Source organism: Pungitius pungitius, chromosome 21 (genome assembly GCF_949316345.1).
Source record: "Pungitius pungitius chromosome 21, fPunPun2.1, whole genome shotgun sequence".
In the NCBI taxonomy this organism is placed as follows: Eukaryota; Metazoa; Chordata; class Actinopteri; order Perciformes; family Gasterosteidae; genus Pungitius; species Pungitius pungitius.
In genome coordinates this window covers 14,312,751-14,328,373 of record NC_084920.1, presented here as the reverse complement: position 1 = coordinate 14,328,373, position 15,623 = coordinate 14,312,751, and the positions used below count along the sequence as shown (strand labels likewise).

Here is a 15,623-nt window from a genome sequence, read left to right as displayed (position 1 = left end):
TCACAGTCTGCCACAAAGAGAGTAGGTTCTATTATAATTAAACGTTACATATATATATATATATATATATAAAGCACCAAACGACTTCCTTACACCCAATATGTCAGATGAATAGACCGTCATTGAAATACAAAACTCAACTACCAATCGCCTGCACCCAGAACGCAAATGACTGGTAACCAATTAGATGACGTAATAATCACAGGTGGAAACAACCCAAACAGGATTCAGGCTTTGCTCTTGAGAGTGCATGGAGCGTTGAAGGACGACGTTTGCAAAATACTGCCTCTTATTTACAGTAAACATGTTCACGGCAGCGTCAGATAACTTTGAGTATTGGGAACGAACAAATTAGTTCATTTTCTTATTGTATTTGCGTTAATATTCTTGACATCGGAATGCATGAGCCTGTGGATAATGTGGCTGTTTGTATGTAAGAGCTTTTTATTTGGTGCTTGTGTTTTAAAGTTGTGATTTCAAAATTAGAATTTAAAGAAACTATGTTTTTCCAATAAGACATTCTGTGTTTAACAATATCAAATATCTGTATGAACACGTTCTGTATATGTACTCTATTGAGTGGTGTTACAAGCCGTGTGGTTGGTACGTAAAGGGATTAAAGCGGTGTGACAAAGATGAAAGTACCCTAGATTCCTGGCGTGTCCCAGAACAACCAGTTCTTTGCTCTGTATTCTAAATATGTAGAAAGAGGTCACCTGACTGACCTCAACCCTCCCAGGCAAGCCTTTCTGTTCCAGAGGAGTAAAACAAGGATAAAAATAGTCCCACTGAGAGTCTTCAATCTGTGGTGAACGTCACCCGGGCTTTTTTTTCTCTCCGCATGGGCAAAAAAATTAGATAAGAAGCGTACTAATAATAATTAAATTAAATTCCCAGTTTGCCCGGCATTTTGCGAGGTGGACTCTGGCCCTCCGCTCCTATACTTACTTTCTATAATTAATGACGATGACGATGCTAACACACTGATTTACAATGTTCACCAGCTTAGTTCAGTGTGCTAAGTATTGCTAGTCCTATTACTGCGGCTGGTGTCGCTATTTCTGCAGGTACTTTTGGGTGCAATTCATTCAGTTTTAGACCGAAACAAACCAAAACAAACAATGTCAACTTTAAACTGAGGGGTTCTGTGAATAAAAGGCTTCATTAAAGCAATCGACACTGAAAACAGAAAACATCTGGAAGGCTTTATCACGTCGATGTGTGTCCTCACAGAATAAACTTTCTGCACAAAGCCAGGAAATTGTTTTTACAGAACTGGGCGGCTTGGTGGAGCAGGGGGGGGGGGGGGGGGGGGAGGGTCTGCAGCAATCAGGCGCCGGTGGGGACGGGGGGGATTGTCCCCCACTTATCTGGCCGCTGGAGAATACGAGAAGAGCTGTTACGGTAATTTGATAATTGTGCGTGGGTTGAATGTGGCGTGTTCGTCGATAATGACTCCCCCCAAAACCCCGACCTCGGAGACCTCTCTCCGCCTCGTTGGCTGATAATGACCCCCCCCCCCCTCCCCCCAACCCGCCTCCCTCCGCCTCCACCCTGAGCTCTTTTTATTCACAAACATGCCGGATGGAGATAATTGGTGAAAAAATGCAGTCGGACCATGCAACTCGCCTGGAAATCTCCTCTATCGTGAGAGTGGCCCCTTGCAGTGCTTCCTCTTTTTGTTATTGTGATGCATCAGGAGCGTGCAGTTGGAAGCCAGGAAGACACACTTCAAGTGCCCTGCGATGCGAATCACGCATGCAGTTGATATTCCTGTTTGGGCACTGGCAGACTTGCATGACGTGGACTATTTTGCTGAGCAGGCTGGAGCCTCCTTGACTTACATTTCCCGCACGGACCTCTTCTGTCCTCGAGGTATTCGGTGGCGTTTTCTTAATTATTTCTTGTTGGTAGTTAGAAAAGCATTAAAAAAAACGATGTTAAATAGAAACCTGGTGGAACGTTCAACGCTCATGACTTCTGGAATGAGACTGAAGTGTTTCAAACCTCTTTATGGGCCCTTTGAGCACCACAAGTCCAATGTTATCACCTGCGGTTGTTATAAGGCAGACATTCCAACATGTCATTTTCATTTGTGTGTGTGTGTGTGTGTGTGGGGGGGGGGGGGGGATTACCTGTCTCTTTAAATTGCATGAATGTGGGAACAAAGGGCGACCCGCTGACACTTGAGCCCAAAAACACCCTGTTTTGCATGTTACCTGTTGGGGGAGGAATGAACAGAAACGCTGCACCTGTTGAAAAGGCCGCGTCGAACACCGGCAGAATGTGACCTCCACCTGGAGAAAAAGCATCTCATCAAAAACAGATGGTCACATGACACAGTCACACTAAATCATGCGAGTTGTTTAAAGATAATAATACAGATAATACGGCTGTTCAACTTCATTTTCTCCTTTTGAAGAACACAAAGAGGAGGATCAGCTCAGACTAAATCCTGTCCTGATGCTGCAGGACTTATTTCTTATTTTTCTTTATTTTTATATTACACATTCATCAAACAGATGGATATTCAACGTGAAATAGTCATGAAGAGCGTTGTGTTATAACGGAGAAGAGAGAGCACAGTCAAAGTCTGATGGATGATCCAATGATAACTTTGATGAACAGCAGCTATTAAACTGATTTCCATGGCAGCTGCTAAGTCCATATTGTCTCATTAAAGAATGTCCCGCAGCTGAGTGGAGCATATGGTGTTCAAGCTTTGCCTCATTAGGAGTAAGCAGTTTATGAATCATATTTCCACATGTGTTGTTCTAACAAAGCGGTCACTAACCGTCAACGTGTGTCCCTTGCTGCTAAAAGACCGATTCCCACAAATTTAGTTACAAAATCTTCACATTTAAAGCCAGAAAATGTCCCTCAACATGAATTTTAACATCTCCGGCATGGCTCCGTGTGGGCTCTGTTTATTTTCTGCAGGAATTCAGCTTCTTTTGTCGTTATTGTCTGGAGCTGCGAGGTGCCAAAGGCTCCATCAGCCATCTAATCTGGACACCATCGTGCCAACGGCAATTGTTTTTGTTGTTGTACTGAATAGCCCACTTCAATCCCCATTTTTCTTTCTCCAACTTCATCCTTTTGAAAACCAAGGAGCTTAATTAAAACATGCAATAATTTCACGCAGAATGTGAGAGGAACACTCAACACCCCCCCCCCCCCCCTCCCCCCCCCCCTGCTGATGCAAACCGTGGCTCGGCTGACACGGGAAACGATCCAGTCCAGCATCCTGGTGCTCGGCTCCATCCCACTAGCATCTCGATCAGATAATCAGCTTAAGTGACCGGGCACAGGCCGATAATGCTTTAACCGACTGCTGCACCGGGGGGGGGGGCGGGGGGCACTGGCTCCCCGCAAAGCAGACGGTGAGTGTGTGCACACAGTCCGGGGGAGATTAGGCACAGAGGGGCCTCCTATGAAGGCGGCCGTGTGGACGGCTTAATCTGGAGTGAATGGGACGATTTTCTTTGGCGAGGCTCGGGTAAGGGGGGGGGGGAGGGTGGGAGCAAAGCCGCCTCCGCCTCGCTCCGCTCCGTCTTTTCAAAGTGAACTGAAAGAGGAAAGTCTGGTGTAAGGGTGCTGGAGCCCTTCCAAGGGCCCAACTCCTCCCCGGGTGGAGGTTGCCAATTATGACCACTTCGCCGACGAGGAATGAGGCCCTTAACTCATTAAAAACAGGGATGGGTGCCCCCCCCCACCCTCCCTCCTCCTCCTCCTCCTCCTCCTCCTCCTCAAAGCCCCCATTTCACAGATTCCTCGACTATTCCCTCCACCTCCACTCTCCTCACCACACACCCATCACACCTGCCCCCTCTTTTTTGGCCTCAGCAACCTGAACAGCAGGGTGTGACAGTGCACCCTGCTGCACCCCCCACCCCCCCCCCCCCAGTCCCTCCAGTCCCTCCAGTCCCTCCACATCCGCAGTGCCAGTGTGGGTCTCGGTTGTTGTTGCATAAGCTCCTGACACTCTCAACGAGTGAGTCCAGGAGTCAGAGCACAGTGACACAGATGGTATTTACGGCACATTGCTAACGCTACACGACGGTTCGCCATCTCCGGAGATGAGCACGAGGCGTGCACCCCCCCCTCCCCCGGCCTGGTATCTGCATGGATGCGGCCCCCGAGCTCAACGAGAGTGCACAAACTCGTGTCGATACACGCTGGGTTCATTTGGGATGACTGCACCCTACGGGGCCCCTCACGGAGAGGGAAAGCACTGCAGATATCCTCACGGGGGGGGGGGGGGGGGTCCAGCTCACATTGGGAACTAAAAGCCGTGTGAGTCCCACGTGTATGAAGTTAGAAAAATATTTTTAGTTTTTAATCGATTCTTGTGCATGGCACAGTGGGAAAGGAAAACCTTAGAATGAGTCGTTTATATCTTCAGTGCAACCACACTGATGCACTTAGACAACAACGTACCTCTATGGAAAAAAGGAATGCAAAACAAATGCAATAGGCTAAGGCTCCACAATTCTGGTCTTTTCATTTGTTGGCAATAATAAAAATGTAGTGCAACGAGTCTTAAGTTTAAAAAAACACAAGCTCCCTCCTGGTCAGTGGGGAGGATGTGCACATGTTTATTAATATATATTCAGCGGCAGGCGTACTGCTGGGTAATGTGGGTCAAAACGTGCAGAGTGCACGTGAGGAAGTGAACCGGCCCCCGGTGCGTCTGCCAGCGACGCACCGGGGGGGGGGAAGAACCGGGTCCCAGTTTCCCCGCTTTGAAGGAAGAAGCCCCGAAGTGACAGAGAAGGTGCAGCGATGAACCTGCTCCACATGCTAAATGAAGCCCTCCATTGCACTCGCTGTTCTCCCATCATTTCTATTTTAAGGCCAGTCTGGGTCAAGTCATGTTCTCAGAGTCTCTTAAAGCTGATGGGGTTTGTCAAACAACTTTCAACCACACCAGTAGTGATGCGGGAAGTGTGAATCACATAATCAAAAGGTTCACTTTTTTTAAGATGAGGATATTTGTGTTTGAATATTTCTCTATATGTCTCTCTCCAGGCTTAGATAAACATGCCACAAATACATATGAACGGGCCTGATGAGTTCGGTATTTTGTAAAATAATTGATTTGCTTTGGTTGTTGAGGGACAAAACAGTGCAAATCCTTCTGATGGTTGAACTCTTACATCACAAGCCAGCCTGGTTTCAGGAAGTCACTGCAAACATTGGTGACAAGTAACAACAATTAAAACCTCGCGTTTGTCCCGATTAAACAAGCAACACATGACGTGTTAATTGTCAAGCTTCAGAGGGGCAGTTTCCCCCCTATTTCCAGTCTTTGTGCTAAACTAGGCTAAGCTAAGCTAAGCTAAGCGGCTGACTTTTACTTCTTAATTGCTTTACACATAAGAGATAGGTATCGATCCTCTCATCAGAAGAACAAAATTCACATTTAAGTCAATTCTTTCACATTTGCAAAAAAATAAAGATGTTTTTCTGTTTTACTCCAAGCGCTTCCTTGTGTTTTTGTCGGCCGTCTTGCTCTAATCAACACAATACCTTCTTGCCACCACGTCCAAGAGGAAACCCACCACCGTGACCAAGTTCTCTCAATACGATCCTGCCTTGAACGTTGAGTAATCTCCCCCTTCGCCCCGAGCCAAAGCTCGCAGCAGATTATCTCTGATTGAAGGCCCCAAAATTACCTCCAGACTCGGTCAAACAGTCGGCGTAATGAAGGGGCGGCTAATGGACCGAGAGGTATGCGTGCGTGTCACGTCTCCATGCGTCCCATCATCAGCAGTGCCCAGAGCAGCTGGAGCCTCCACTGCATCATTCTCAGACTCAGTTAATGAGGTAGATTTAGTTCCTGTACTCCTGGTTGCTGTTTTCAGAGGATTTGAGGTCAGAGTTCAGGGTTCAACACAAGGTTTATCTGCAGCTGAATCATCTTTTCTCAGCGCCCCGCGTCATCCGCGTTCTCCCGCGTCTTGTACCGTTTTGATTGGAATCCTTTTGGTCTCCGCACAATTTAGTCTGATTGGTGATTAAGAGCCGCGTTACTCACGTCGCTCGGCGCTGTCCAGATGGCGGCTGTTGGGCCCGGGCCGCTAAAAAACAAACGCAACAATCAGGACGCACGTCGTATTTATCCTGGGAAAGGAATAGCTCGAGTTATCCTCTTTGGGTGAAGCTCATTGTTGCTGAACAGCGTGACGGAAAGCGACGGAGCAGAAGTATTTGGGACATGCATCTGCAGACTCATTCCCCAACCTTTTTTTTTTTTTTTTTTTGCGTGTTTTCCCCTTTTTTGAGGCGACAGAGCCGGGCCATCATCTGGGCGCAGTGAGGCGCCAGGACACAAAGAGCCCCATTCACGGAGTCCATCAGCTGCCGAAAAGCTGTCCCACACCCACCCACACAGCCGAGAGGACACGCAGACCCATCCAGCACATGCACCCCCCCCCCGGAGTCATCACGGACAGATGTCTACACAGACAGTAAAACATGGAGCAGCACAGGAAGGCTTGAGAGCAAAAAGCCTGTCCATCACCTGACATCTCATCCGCGTCACACAACAACACCAAAACACAACAGTCTGCACAGACTGCTTTTTCTGTCTGAACTGTAGGCGGTCAGGTTGCATTCTGGGTAAATGCCGGCCCACAAGCAACGAAAAGTACAGTGTCTGGTTCTGCTGTTTGGACTTGAATTGTCCATTACAAGTCAGCCGATGTTTTTCTGTTGATCCAAAGACACGGTATTGGTGTGTGGCAGCGCTACAACTTTTATTCCAAGAGTGTTTAAGTTATATCTTCAGAGACCAAAGTTCCCTAATTTCCAGACCAAGAGGTAGCCAGGGTAGTAAATCACCAAATGCCTTCCATATTTACCACACCGAGCACGTACCTTTCGACCGTTAATCAGAATCGATTTGGCTGTGCAGCAAATACGACACTTGGAGCATCAACACGTCCTGCAGCAGATGAGAGAGCAGAGCAATGATGGGGTTTCTCCCTTCCGAAAAAAAAAAACTGCCGATTCTACACCAAACCCCGCCGGCACGAAACATCCACATGAAGATGTACAGGTTTGTTTTTCTTTGTTTAAAGTCTAAATAATAGATTCTGCAATTGGACACTGGAGATGGATCCGTGGATGAAAAACACTATTACAGCAGTGTAATCTGAAACCACCAAGTTATCAAGGTGAAAACACTTACAGCAGGTGAAAATGAGCCCAAAGATCTAACAAATTGCCCAATTAAAGCTATATGATATGGTACCTATATGGTTTAATAAATATATATATATATATATATGTGGAAGTTATCACATAGGGAAACTTTGTCACAGGGGGTTTGTAGTGTGCACTTTCATACTTGTTATTATCTCTAAATCAAAAGGGTGACCGGGGCAAAAAGACAACAGTAAATAAATACCCACAGAGGCGGTCAGTTGTAAAGAAGAGATTGTGTGTATGGAGGTTCCGTCATGCATACAGCACACACTGCCCTCTGCTGAACCGACACAAAAACACATACAAACAACTGAGCATTTTATTTAAAAAAAAAAAAAAAAAGCTTAGTCAATGAATTCTTATTGTAGAAAAAGTCAGTCGAGGACACACTACGGTCATGTGACCGCGTGGTGTTGTTTTACCACTAAATAGTGGACACTTCCATGGGAACAGTAGCGCCTGTCGTCACAGTATTTGTTTGTGAAAATGAGTGGACTCTAGCAGTAGTTTATCAACACTTTGCACAGTAGTAACATACACAAGTACCAACACTGTGGTACTAACACTTAAACCGTCATTCACATTCTAAGACGTCCCTACTTCATTCATTCATTCATAATGAAATAAACCTTTTGTTGTCTCATATCTTTCCGATTGTTTCATTGTGAATTACAATGATTTTGCATCGCTCCCACATACTTGAATGTTCTTTTCAGTCAAACCTTTTCATGGACATAGAAAAACGGACCCTACTTGTAGCTACTTCTCTGCGCTTTCATTTCCTTTGGCAACAGCTCGTGGAGTCTTTTTCGTTTTGCTCACTTTCTCGTTTTTAACCTCGACCTTCGCCACCTTCGTCGCCGCCTCGCCGCCCTCGCCCTCCTCGCCCTCTTCGCCCTCCGGCTTGGCGGCGACCTTCTTCAGCCTGTGCTTGCCCTTGACGGGCGCGGCGAAGGTCAGCGAAGACTTGATGAAGTCCAGAGGGAAGATTCCCACGTCGCCGTCGAAGCGGTTCTTGGTCACCTGCAGGGACCGCCGGCCGGCGCACGTCACCAGCTTCTTCTCCTGCAGGATCAGGACGTTGTCGGCTTCTTGGCTGGCCTGGAGGGGGGGGGGGGTCAAAGGTCGAGATGCGTTTCAACCACGTTGGATAATCCGTCCCAGCTGGAAGGGCAAAGAGCCCAATTTGCAGCGCAGTCCCTTTTCAAAGAGAAAAAGTGAGAGGTTACCTTTGCCGAACCGAAGATGGAGGCGGTCTGCAGTTCTCGGTCATCCTCCTCCTTCCTCGGGTGGATGACCAGGGTGACGTGGCAGCTGCTGTTAGTGGCGAACTTCCGGAACGCTCCGATGATGTGATCCTGGACGGCGAACCTGGAAACAGAAAACATCCCTTATTTCCCCCCCCTTTGAGTTGGAAAACGCACCGTCAAAGCACCGCGTTTGGATCGGTTCCCTTTGAACACCATGTGACTCGTACTCACTTGTCCACGGAGAGGTTTTCCTGCCCCATCATGAACTGCAGGTTGTCGATGATGACGTGGTTGATGTCATAAAGGTAGACGGCGTGTTGCATCGTCTCCAGCACTGTCCTTTGGAGAAAAAAAAATGATTCGTAGAAAAATGCTGCATTTATATCAAATTTTAAGTCTGTAATTACTAATCACAGAGCAAATTTAAAAAAACTTGTATACTTTGCATCTGCCACAGTGGTAGAAAAGTATTTCAGACAAGTTATTTAGCGTTAGGGCTGCAAAAGAGACTTCAATTATTTTCATAACAAATTCATTTTTTGCATTGAATTTGTTATTTGAAGTTTGAGATCTTCAGATATCTCCAAAACCTGAATATATTCAAGTTATAATGATACAGAAATGAGAAAAATTAGGAAACATTGGCAAAACAGGGCGCACATGTGTTAGTGTGGTTAGATACATGTAATATTTTTGTTGATATTATTTTATATTGTGTGCGCCAAATTATAGAGAGAAAATATTTTTTTAACCCAAGTGAAAGGCCTTAATTGAAAGAAATATCTCTTTGAAACTATGAAATACAGAAATTCTGTGCAGGAACCAGTGGAATGAAGCTGCGGCAGAGTCATCGCAGCTCTCTTTTCGCTTAAATTGAACCGCTACGAGTCACCGAATTACTTGAGGTGCTTTTCACACAATGCAGTCTTTGGGCGAGACTCACTTGATGTTCTGCTGCCCGTGGAAGGTCATGAAGTAGAGGGGCAGCTCTTCGAACTTGTCCGCCCAGAAGTCGTACTGCTCCAGGTTCTCCTCCAGCCGCTGCATGGCGAACTGCGTCAGCATGATCTTCGCCAGGCGCACGTTGTTGATCTCGAAGCTGCCCCACAACGTGTTGACGCCCTGCATGCAAAGGTCCAGGGCGACCTCGCTGATGAAGGTGGTCTTCCCACTGCCGGTAGGACCTGGTGCACGGGATGAAGAAGAGATGATGCTGATGATAGCCGCGTGTTTGCAAAATCATTGATGTTAACAAAATTAAAGCTGGGATAATTTTTTTTTTTTTTTAACGGACACTGACATGTAACCTCTTACCATCGACTCCTCTCTGGTTTATGGTAAAAGAGAGTAACGTTCTGGAGCTTTTTGATGAAAACGCCAACCTACGGTGTATTTTTCCACAAAGCCCGGACAATGAAAAGAAGCCAAAGGGCCGAGGGGACATGCAGAGTTTTAAACTCATGACAATATTTCAAATTCCAATTACAGGTGAAACTCGATCAATTAGAATATTGTGCAGAAGCTCATTACTTTCAGTAATTCAACTTAAAAGGTGAAACCAATATATTATATAGACTCATTACATGCAAAGTGAGATATTTAAAGCCTTTATCTGATATAAGTTTGATGATTATGGCTATATAATATATACTAATATAAGTTGAATTACTGAAAGTAATGAGCTTTTGCACGATATTCTAATTGTTCGAGTTTCTCCTGTATGTGACCAACTTAAATCACCGAGGACCTTACCTGTGAAAACAGTCAGCTCCCCCCTGCGGTGTCCCTTCAGGATCCTGTTGAGCTCCGGAAACCTCCCCCACTTCACCCCCGCCACCTGCTCCGTGTTGACCAGCTCGCCGTACACGTCCTCCCGGAGCTGCTTGAAGGACACGATGGACTTGTGCGCCGCAGGGATGGCGGACTTGACGATGTGGCCGAAGTTCTTCCCCTGGGCCAGCGCCTCCGCGGGGCACGGCCGGTACTCCCCGGGCCGCACCAGCGAGCAGCGCCTCAGGCCCAGCTTGCGCGAGAAGATCTTGGAGGCCTCCCACGAGCGCATGTCGCCGCCCAGCCACAGCGTCACGCGCTTGAACTGCTCGAGGTACGGCAGCAGGACGGGCGGGAGGCAGCTGGCCCCCCGCGGGAGAGCCACGCTGGGGAGTCCCGTGGCCTGGCTCACGGCCAGGGCGTCCAGCTCGTGGCCGGTCAGCACCACCTCGCCGTCCATGCGGCCCACCAGCGGGAGGCCGAAGAGGTTGTAGTAGGAGTTGCACCGCGGGACCGTCGCCTCGTTGTAGGCGACCTTGTCGGTGTTTGTGCTCTGGGCGGAGAGGAGCTTCACCCCCTTCAGGGAGGAGTCGGGTCCACCGAACCAGGGGAACACCAGACTCTTGGTCGGCTTGAAGAGCCTCACGCCAAACCTCTTGAGGGTCGCATTGGAGACCTTTGTGATCTGAAACAAAATGTTGATGAAATGAGATGTTTTTGCAGGGGATACATGAGGTTTGTGATTAACCTCATGTATTAAACATGTAAATACATATGCATCCTAGAAAAAAAACACAATTCATATTTTTAACCACAGTTGATTGTATTGATCTGTTCACAATAACTTAAGACTTTTCTGGTTAGTCTTCTATTGCATCCTTGTCTTGTTCTTTTATGTTGAAGTGACTAATGCGCTTTATTCTGAACATTTATAGTATTTATACAAGATTTGTACGAGTTTGTTTAGTTGTAAATGGAATGCAATTAAAACATTTACAGGTGCAATATTCGTTTGCCTCGTTTACATATATATATATATATCACTTAATATATGCACCTATAAATACATTTTTGGATCTACTTTCCTTGCTTTCCAATGATTGTGATGTACTTTGTTGTTCCTTTGTCTATTCTGGAAAAGTGTAATACGCAAGAATAACAAAAGCAAGCAATCCCTCCCCATCACTTATTATAGCAAAATGACCTGAAACATGGTTTTGACCAGCTGAGCCTCGTCCTCGGGGAGGTCAGAGAAAGGCACGGAGCTGGACCAGATCCTCTGCACCTCCCTCAGCTCCCTCTCCCTCTCCTCCTGCTCCTCCAGACTCTCCGGGTATCCCAGTAGCACGTCAGGGCTGAGGAAGTCCTGCTCCTCCTTCTGCATCACCTCCAGGCAGTCCTGGAGATCCTCCCAGCTCCCTTCCACCAGCGTGTCCTTGCACAGGAACTGCCCGGTGGTTTTGTCGACGAACAGGGCGAAGTTGTCCCTCCTGGCGGACGGTTCGACGAAGATGCTCGGCGCGTGGAGGCAGCTGTAGCCATCGTGGAAGGAGATCTCTTTGGTGCGTAAATACTGTTTGATGTCTGTGACTGTGATGGGGCTCACGGGACACTCCACGGTGGACTTTGCATCTTTTTTGTAAGCCCTGGTCCTGCTTTGGGACAGGAAGTAGACTTTACCCCGAAGCTCCAAACCGCAGGGAGGCCTGTGAAGGAGCCTCTGAGCTGGAAGTCTACCACGGACGGAGGGGAGGCGTCTCTGGTGGAGAAACCTCGGGGGTGCCACCTGCAGGAGACAGGTGGTGCCCCTCTGCAGCCAGCTCCTCCACATTAGTTAGCTGGTTAGATCGTCGAACCTGCGACGGACACGACAAGAGGAAGAGAGATCAAGTAACACACAGCAAAGCTGCAGAAGCTTGGATGACCTATGCTAGTCTGGGTCAAAGACAGGGCAGACAGTGAGGCTAAAACACGTTTTTTTTAAATATTCTTATTTTTTCCTAAACTGACTTTGAGTGTAACAGAAAATCAGCTTGAATGTGCACAAAAGCATTATTAAAAACTATTAAAAGATGAAAGAACAAATAGACAAAATCCTTCTTACTGGCTTTGGAGTCTTCCCTCATTTTCCTCCATGCTGTTGAAACCCGGGCTTTTTGGTGTGCCATCAAAACAAGTCCGTCCGAAACATAAGGTGAACTGCGTCTACATTTTTTTGACAACAAAATGAATGTTACAGTTCAAAACATTTTAAACATGCGCGTGTGAAATTTGTCTTTCATTAAATTAGATTCCAACACTTCAATGTGCTAATCGAAGAAGTTTAACGTGAAAAGCGTATTTTCTTGTCAGTCACGTGTTGCACTCCGGAACATTATCCCCGACGGACCGGCGCACGTACATGTCCGCTAGGTCGTCCTCTATGCTGCTTGTTTGCTAGCTAACGTCCACTTCTTTCAAACTACTGTAATTCATAAACACTTTAAACAATGACATCCAGAGGGACGGCGAGTCGCTTCCTGAAAAGTGTTCTTCAGAACGGCGTCGGTCGGTACGTCTGTCAGCTGAAGCGAGTCTCCATCCGCTTCTCTAAGAAGGGCCAGAGCTCTCTGGGAGTCAGGTAGAAAAACTCTTTCAAATAAAACGTTACAGTAAAATTATTAACTCCTACTTTACCAAAAAATGAAGATCCCACCAGTAGTGGAATATAACGTTATTACAGTTAATTTACTATGTACGAAGTTCTCATTTGATGTATTCTATTTGTATTTCACCCTGGTATTTTCTCAATATTTATACTGCAGCAACGTTAAATCTCAAACTTGTTGTAATAAAGCACTTTACACTCGACACAAGTATCTAATAGCTTTAGTAACAACAACAAAAATGACTTATAATATATAACGTTAGATGGATATGACTTTTATATAAGCAAACCATCTCAATATTGCCTCCACCGTGTAAATAAATGGGCTAAATCAATGAATTTAAAAACTTGTTTCTCATTTCTCAGACATTTAAAGAAGCTGGGACCGATATTTTAACATTTTATTTACGAAATAAATTGTGTAAATGTGTTTAAGCTAAAAAAAAAAAAAACAGCATGCGATTAGTTATTGCTGAACTCAATGGTCAATTGAATCCCCATTTACGTCCTATTTATACTTCATATACTGTTGGCTACTTTAATCTGTAATTGTATTTGTTCATCTTGTTTAAGATTTAGAATCTTTATCTGCCGATTAACTAGGTGTATTTTTCATGTACTCCCTGTATTTTTCTTTTCTAAAATGGTGAGGATTTTGAAGTAGCAGAAAATGGAAACCGTATTTAGGGTAAAAATATTGCTTAAACAAATAGACCGGTAATGAAAATAATCAGTTGCATTGTAGCAAAAGGGCGACATCTTATTTGGTTTCCACTAATGAGTAAAAATGCTCATGCATAGCGACACAAACAGCCTCATCCCCTCTTTCTACTCGTCTTCAGGGAGTTCATCGAAGAGGGAGTGGTGGATTATGCCAAGAGCAACCCTTCCACTGTGGTCTACGTGTCTCCTCAGCCGTGCAGGGTTCCCAAAATAGTCGCAGAATACTGTAAGTGCTCACATCTTTGTTTTTACTTTATTATTGTTATTTACGGAATATTTCTTGGAACACTTTCTCAATTTCCCTTAGAATAGAACACCAAAACAAATATGACATAATTGAATTAATGAGTCACCGAATAGCTTTTTTTAACTGTAACATTTCGGCTCATTTTCCAGGATTTTTAACTATATTGTTGAACTTGTAAAATCAAGCATTATATTGTAACCAGTTATTTATGACCAGTTAAGTGAATTATTAATTTATTTGAAACCATTCAGTATCAATACGGCCATCAAAGGAGCCTTGGTTATTAGAAATTGAAACATTACAAAATCTTTTTATCCATTATTCTTGATATAATCTGAAATGTAAGCAGAGCTCTGAAGCAAGTTGTTGTACAATATACTTTGCCTCGGCTAAAATATGCGACTTCCAAGGTGTGCTTCACAGTGAGAAGGTTGAGGGTTATCAACAATCTTTCTGGTAAAGTGTGTGACACGTTACGCCTTGTAGTTTTTCTAATAGTTAAATCAAACAGAGAACTGCAGTAAAGTATGTTGATTTATGTTCGCAACTACCCCCTGATACTGTAGGGGGCAGTGTAACGCTGGTTTGTTCTTATGAGCCCTCTAGCCCAGTAGAAGTGAAGTATTCTGGTTGACTCTGCTACATTTCCCACCGGGCGGGTTTTCCTCTGTAATAAGTAAAAGTGTTAAAGTCACTTGTATATCGTCTTGTGCAGTAAACGGAAACGTGAGGGAGGAAATCGTCACAGGCAAGACGTCCCCGCAGATTTCGGAGCTTTTGACCAAGCTGACGGATCAGTCCGGCCTGGACATCATCCGCATCCGCAAACCCTTCCACACAGACAGCCCCAGCATCCAGGGCCAGTGGCACCCGTTCACCAACCGCCCCCCCTCCGTCGGCCCCATCGGGCCACAGAAGCAGCACGCAGAGTGAGGACCACAGTTATTTGTCTATAGTTAACTGCTGAATATTCTCGCGCGATGTCCTTCTTTGAAGCCGTTTCAACTGCACAATCTCAGCAACATCGCAGCTCAAGTGCGCTTGCAGTCGGATGATTCCGCAGAAGACCCCCCCCCCCCCCCCCAAACTAACAGAGGAAATGCTTTCCACTGGGCTTTTTAGTCTGTGGGTGGCAGCGACTTCTCTGTATCCGTGCAGAAAAGTGCAAACAACACCAGCTCTGAATGTTGAATAGACTCTGCATGAATCCACGAGAGGCTTTGTCAGCTGGTACATGAAAAAAAACGGCAGATAACTGTTTTTTAATGTCAAGGTTATTTGAAGATTCACTGTGGAAACGCGCGGCATGGAGCAGATTTTATGAAATAAATGTTATTGTGAGAATGCTGGCATTGTTGTTTACATTTGATTTCTTTTGACAAGGTTTCAGAACATCAACAGACTGACCCGATCGTAGCTTTGATTAAATTACACACGCATATCAGATGTTCACCGTTTCTTTATTATTTGTATGACACAAGGGAATGTACATGTTTTATACAGTTCGACACTCGGAAGGCTGCACGACTGCAGAGGATCCAGAGCTTAAACGAACATGACAGATGGCTGTGTGACAGCTTGAGGGACATGTCGTAACCTTCAGCGGCACAGAGCTGCCCTCTGTGTCTTCGGGTGGAAGATAAACACAAAAACTCCTCCGCTGGGTGAATCATTCAAATGCACCAAGACAGATGTCGGCAAAACTCTTTGACGTTTTTACAACTTTTAAATTCTCGCACGAATTCATCATTTCACTCCCCCCCCCGCCCCCCCC

The 15,623-nt window shown here is 45.7% G+C and overlaps 2 protein-coding genes across 2 annotated transcripts; one reads left to right on the top strand and one right to left on the bottom strand.

Moving 5' to 3' along the window:
* Nucleotides 1-7,378: 7,378 nt before the first annotated feature.
* On the bottom strand, nucleotides 7,379-12,520 carry twnk (twinkle mtDNA helicase). The gene is made up of 7 exons (XM_037463766.2): nucleotides 12,337-12,520; nucleotides 11,437-12,088; nucleotides 10,215-10,917; nucleotides 9,406-9,646; nucleotides 8,694-8,801; nucleotides 8,442-8,583; nucleotides 7,379-8,313 (listed from the first exon to the last, which is right to left on the bottom strand). The coding sequence occupies exons 2-7, from the start codon at nucleotides 12,061-12,063 to the stop codon at nucleotides 7,972-7,974; spliced, it is 2,163 nt and encodes a 720-aa protein (XP_037319663.2). The 5' UTR covers nucleotides 12,064-12,088; nucleotides 12,337-12,520; the 3' UTR covers nucleotides 7,379-7,971.
* A 91-nt stretch (nucleotides 12,521-12,611) lies between these two features.
* Nucleotides 12,612-15,623, top strand: mrpl43 (mitochondrial ribosomal protein L43). The gene is made up of 3 exons (XM_037463811.2): nucleotides 12,612-12,852; nucleotides 13,722-13,828; nucleotides 14,565-15,623. The coding sequence occupies exons 1-3, from the start codon at nucleotides 12,722-12,724 to the stop codon at nucleotides 14,780-14,782; spliced, it is 456 nt and encodes a 151-aa protein (XP_037319708.2). The 5' UTR covers nucleotides 12,612-12,721; the 3' UTR covers nucleotides 14,783-15,623.

Coding starts and splice junctions, on each gene's coding strand:
- twnk (XM_037463766.2), bottom strand. CDS start 12,063: ATGTGGAGGAGCTGGCTGCAGAGGGGCACCACCTGTCTCCTGCAGGTG. Junction 10,918..11,436: donor TGGTCAAAACCATGTTTCAG/GTCATTTTGCTA, acceptor ATTTTGTTTCAG/ATCACAAAGGTCTCCAATGC. Junction 9,647..10,214: donor GGAGCTGACTGTTTTCACAG/GTAAGGTCCTCG, acceptor CCCGTGCACCAG/GTCCTACCGGCAGTGGGAAG.
- mrpl43 (XM_037463811.2), top strand. CDS start 12,722: ATGACATCCAGAGGGACGGCGAGTCGCTTCCTGAAAAGTGTTCTTCAG. Junction 12,853..13,721: donor CAGAGCTCTCTGGGAGTCAG/GTAGAAAAACTC, acceptor ACTCGTCTTCAG/GGAGTTCATCGAAGAGGGAG. Junction 13,829..14,564: donor CAAAATAGTCGCAGAATACT/GTAAGTGCTCAC, acceptor CGTCTTGTGCAG/TAAACGGAAACGTGAGGGAG.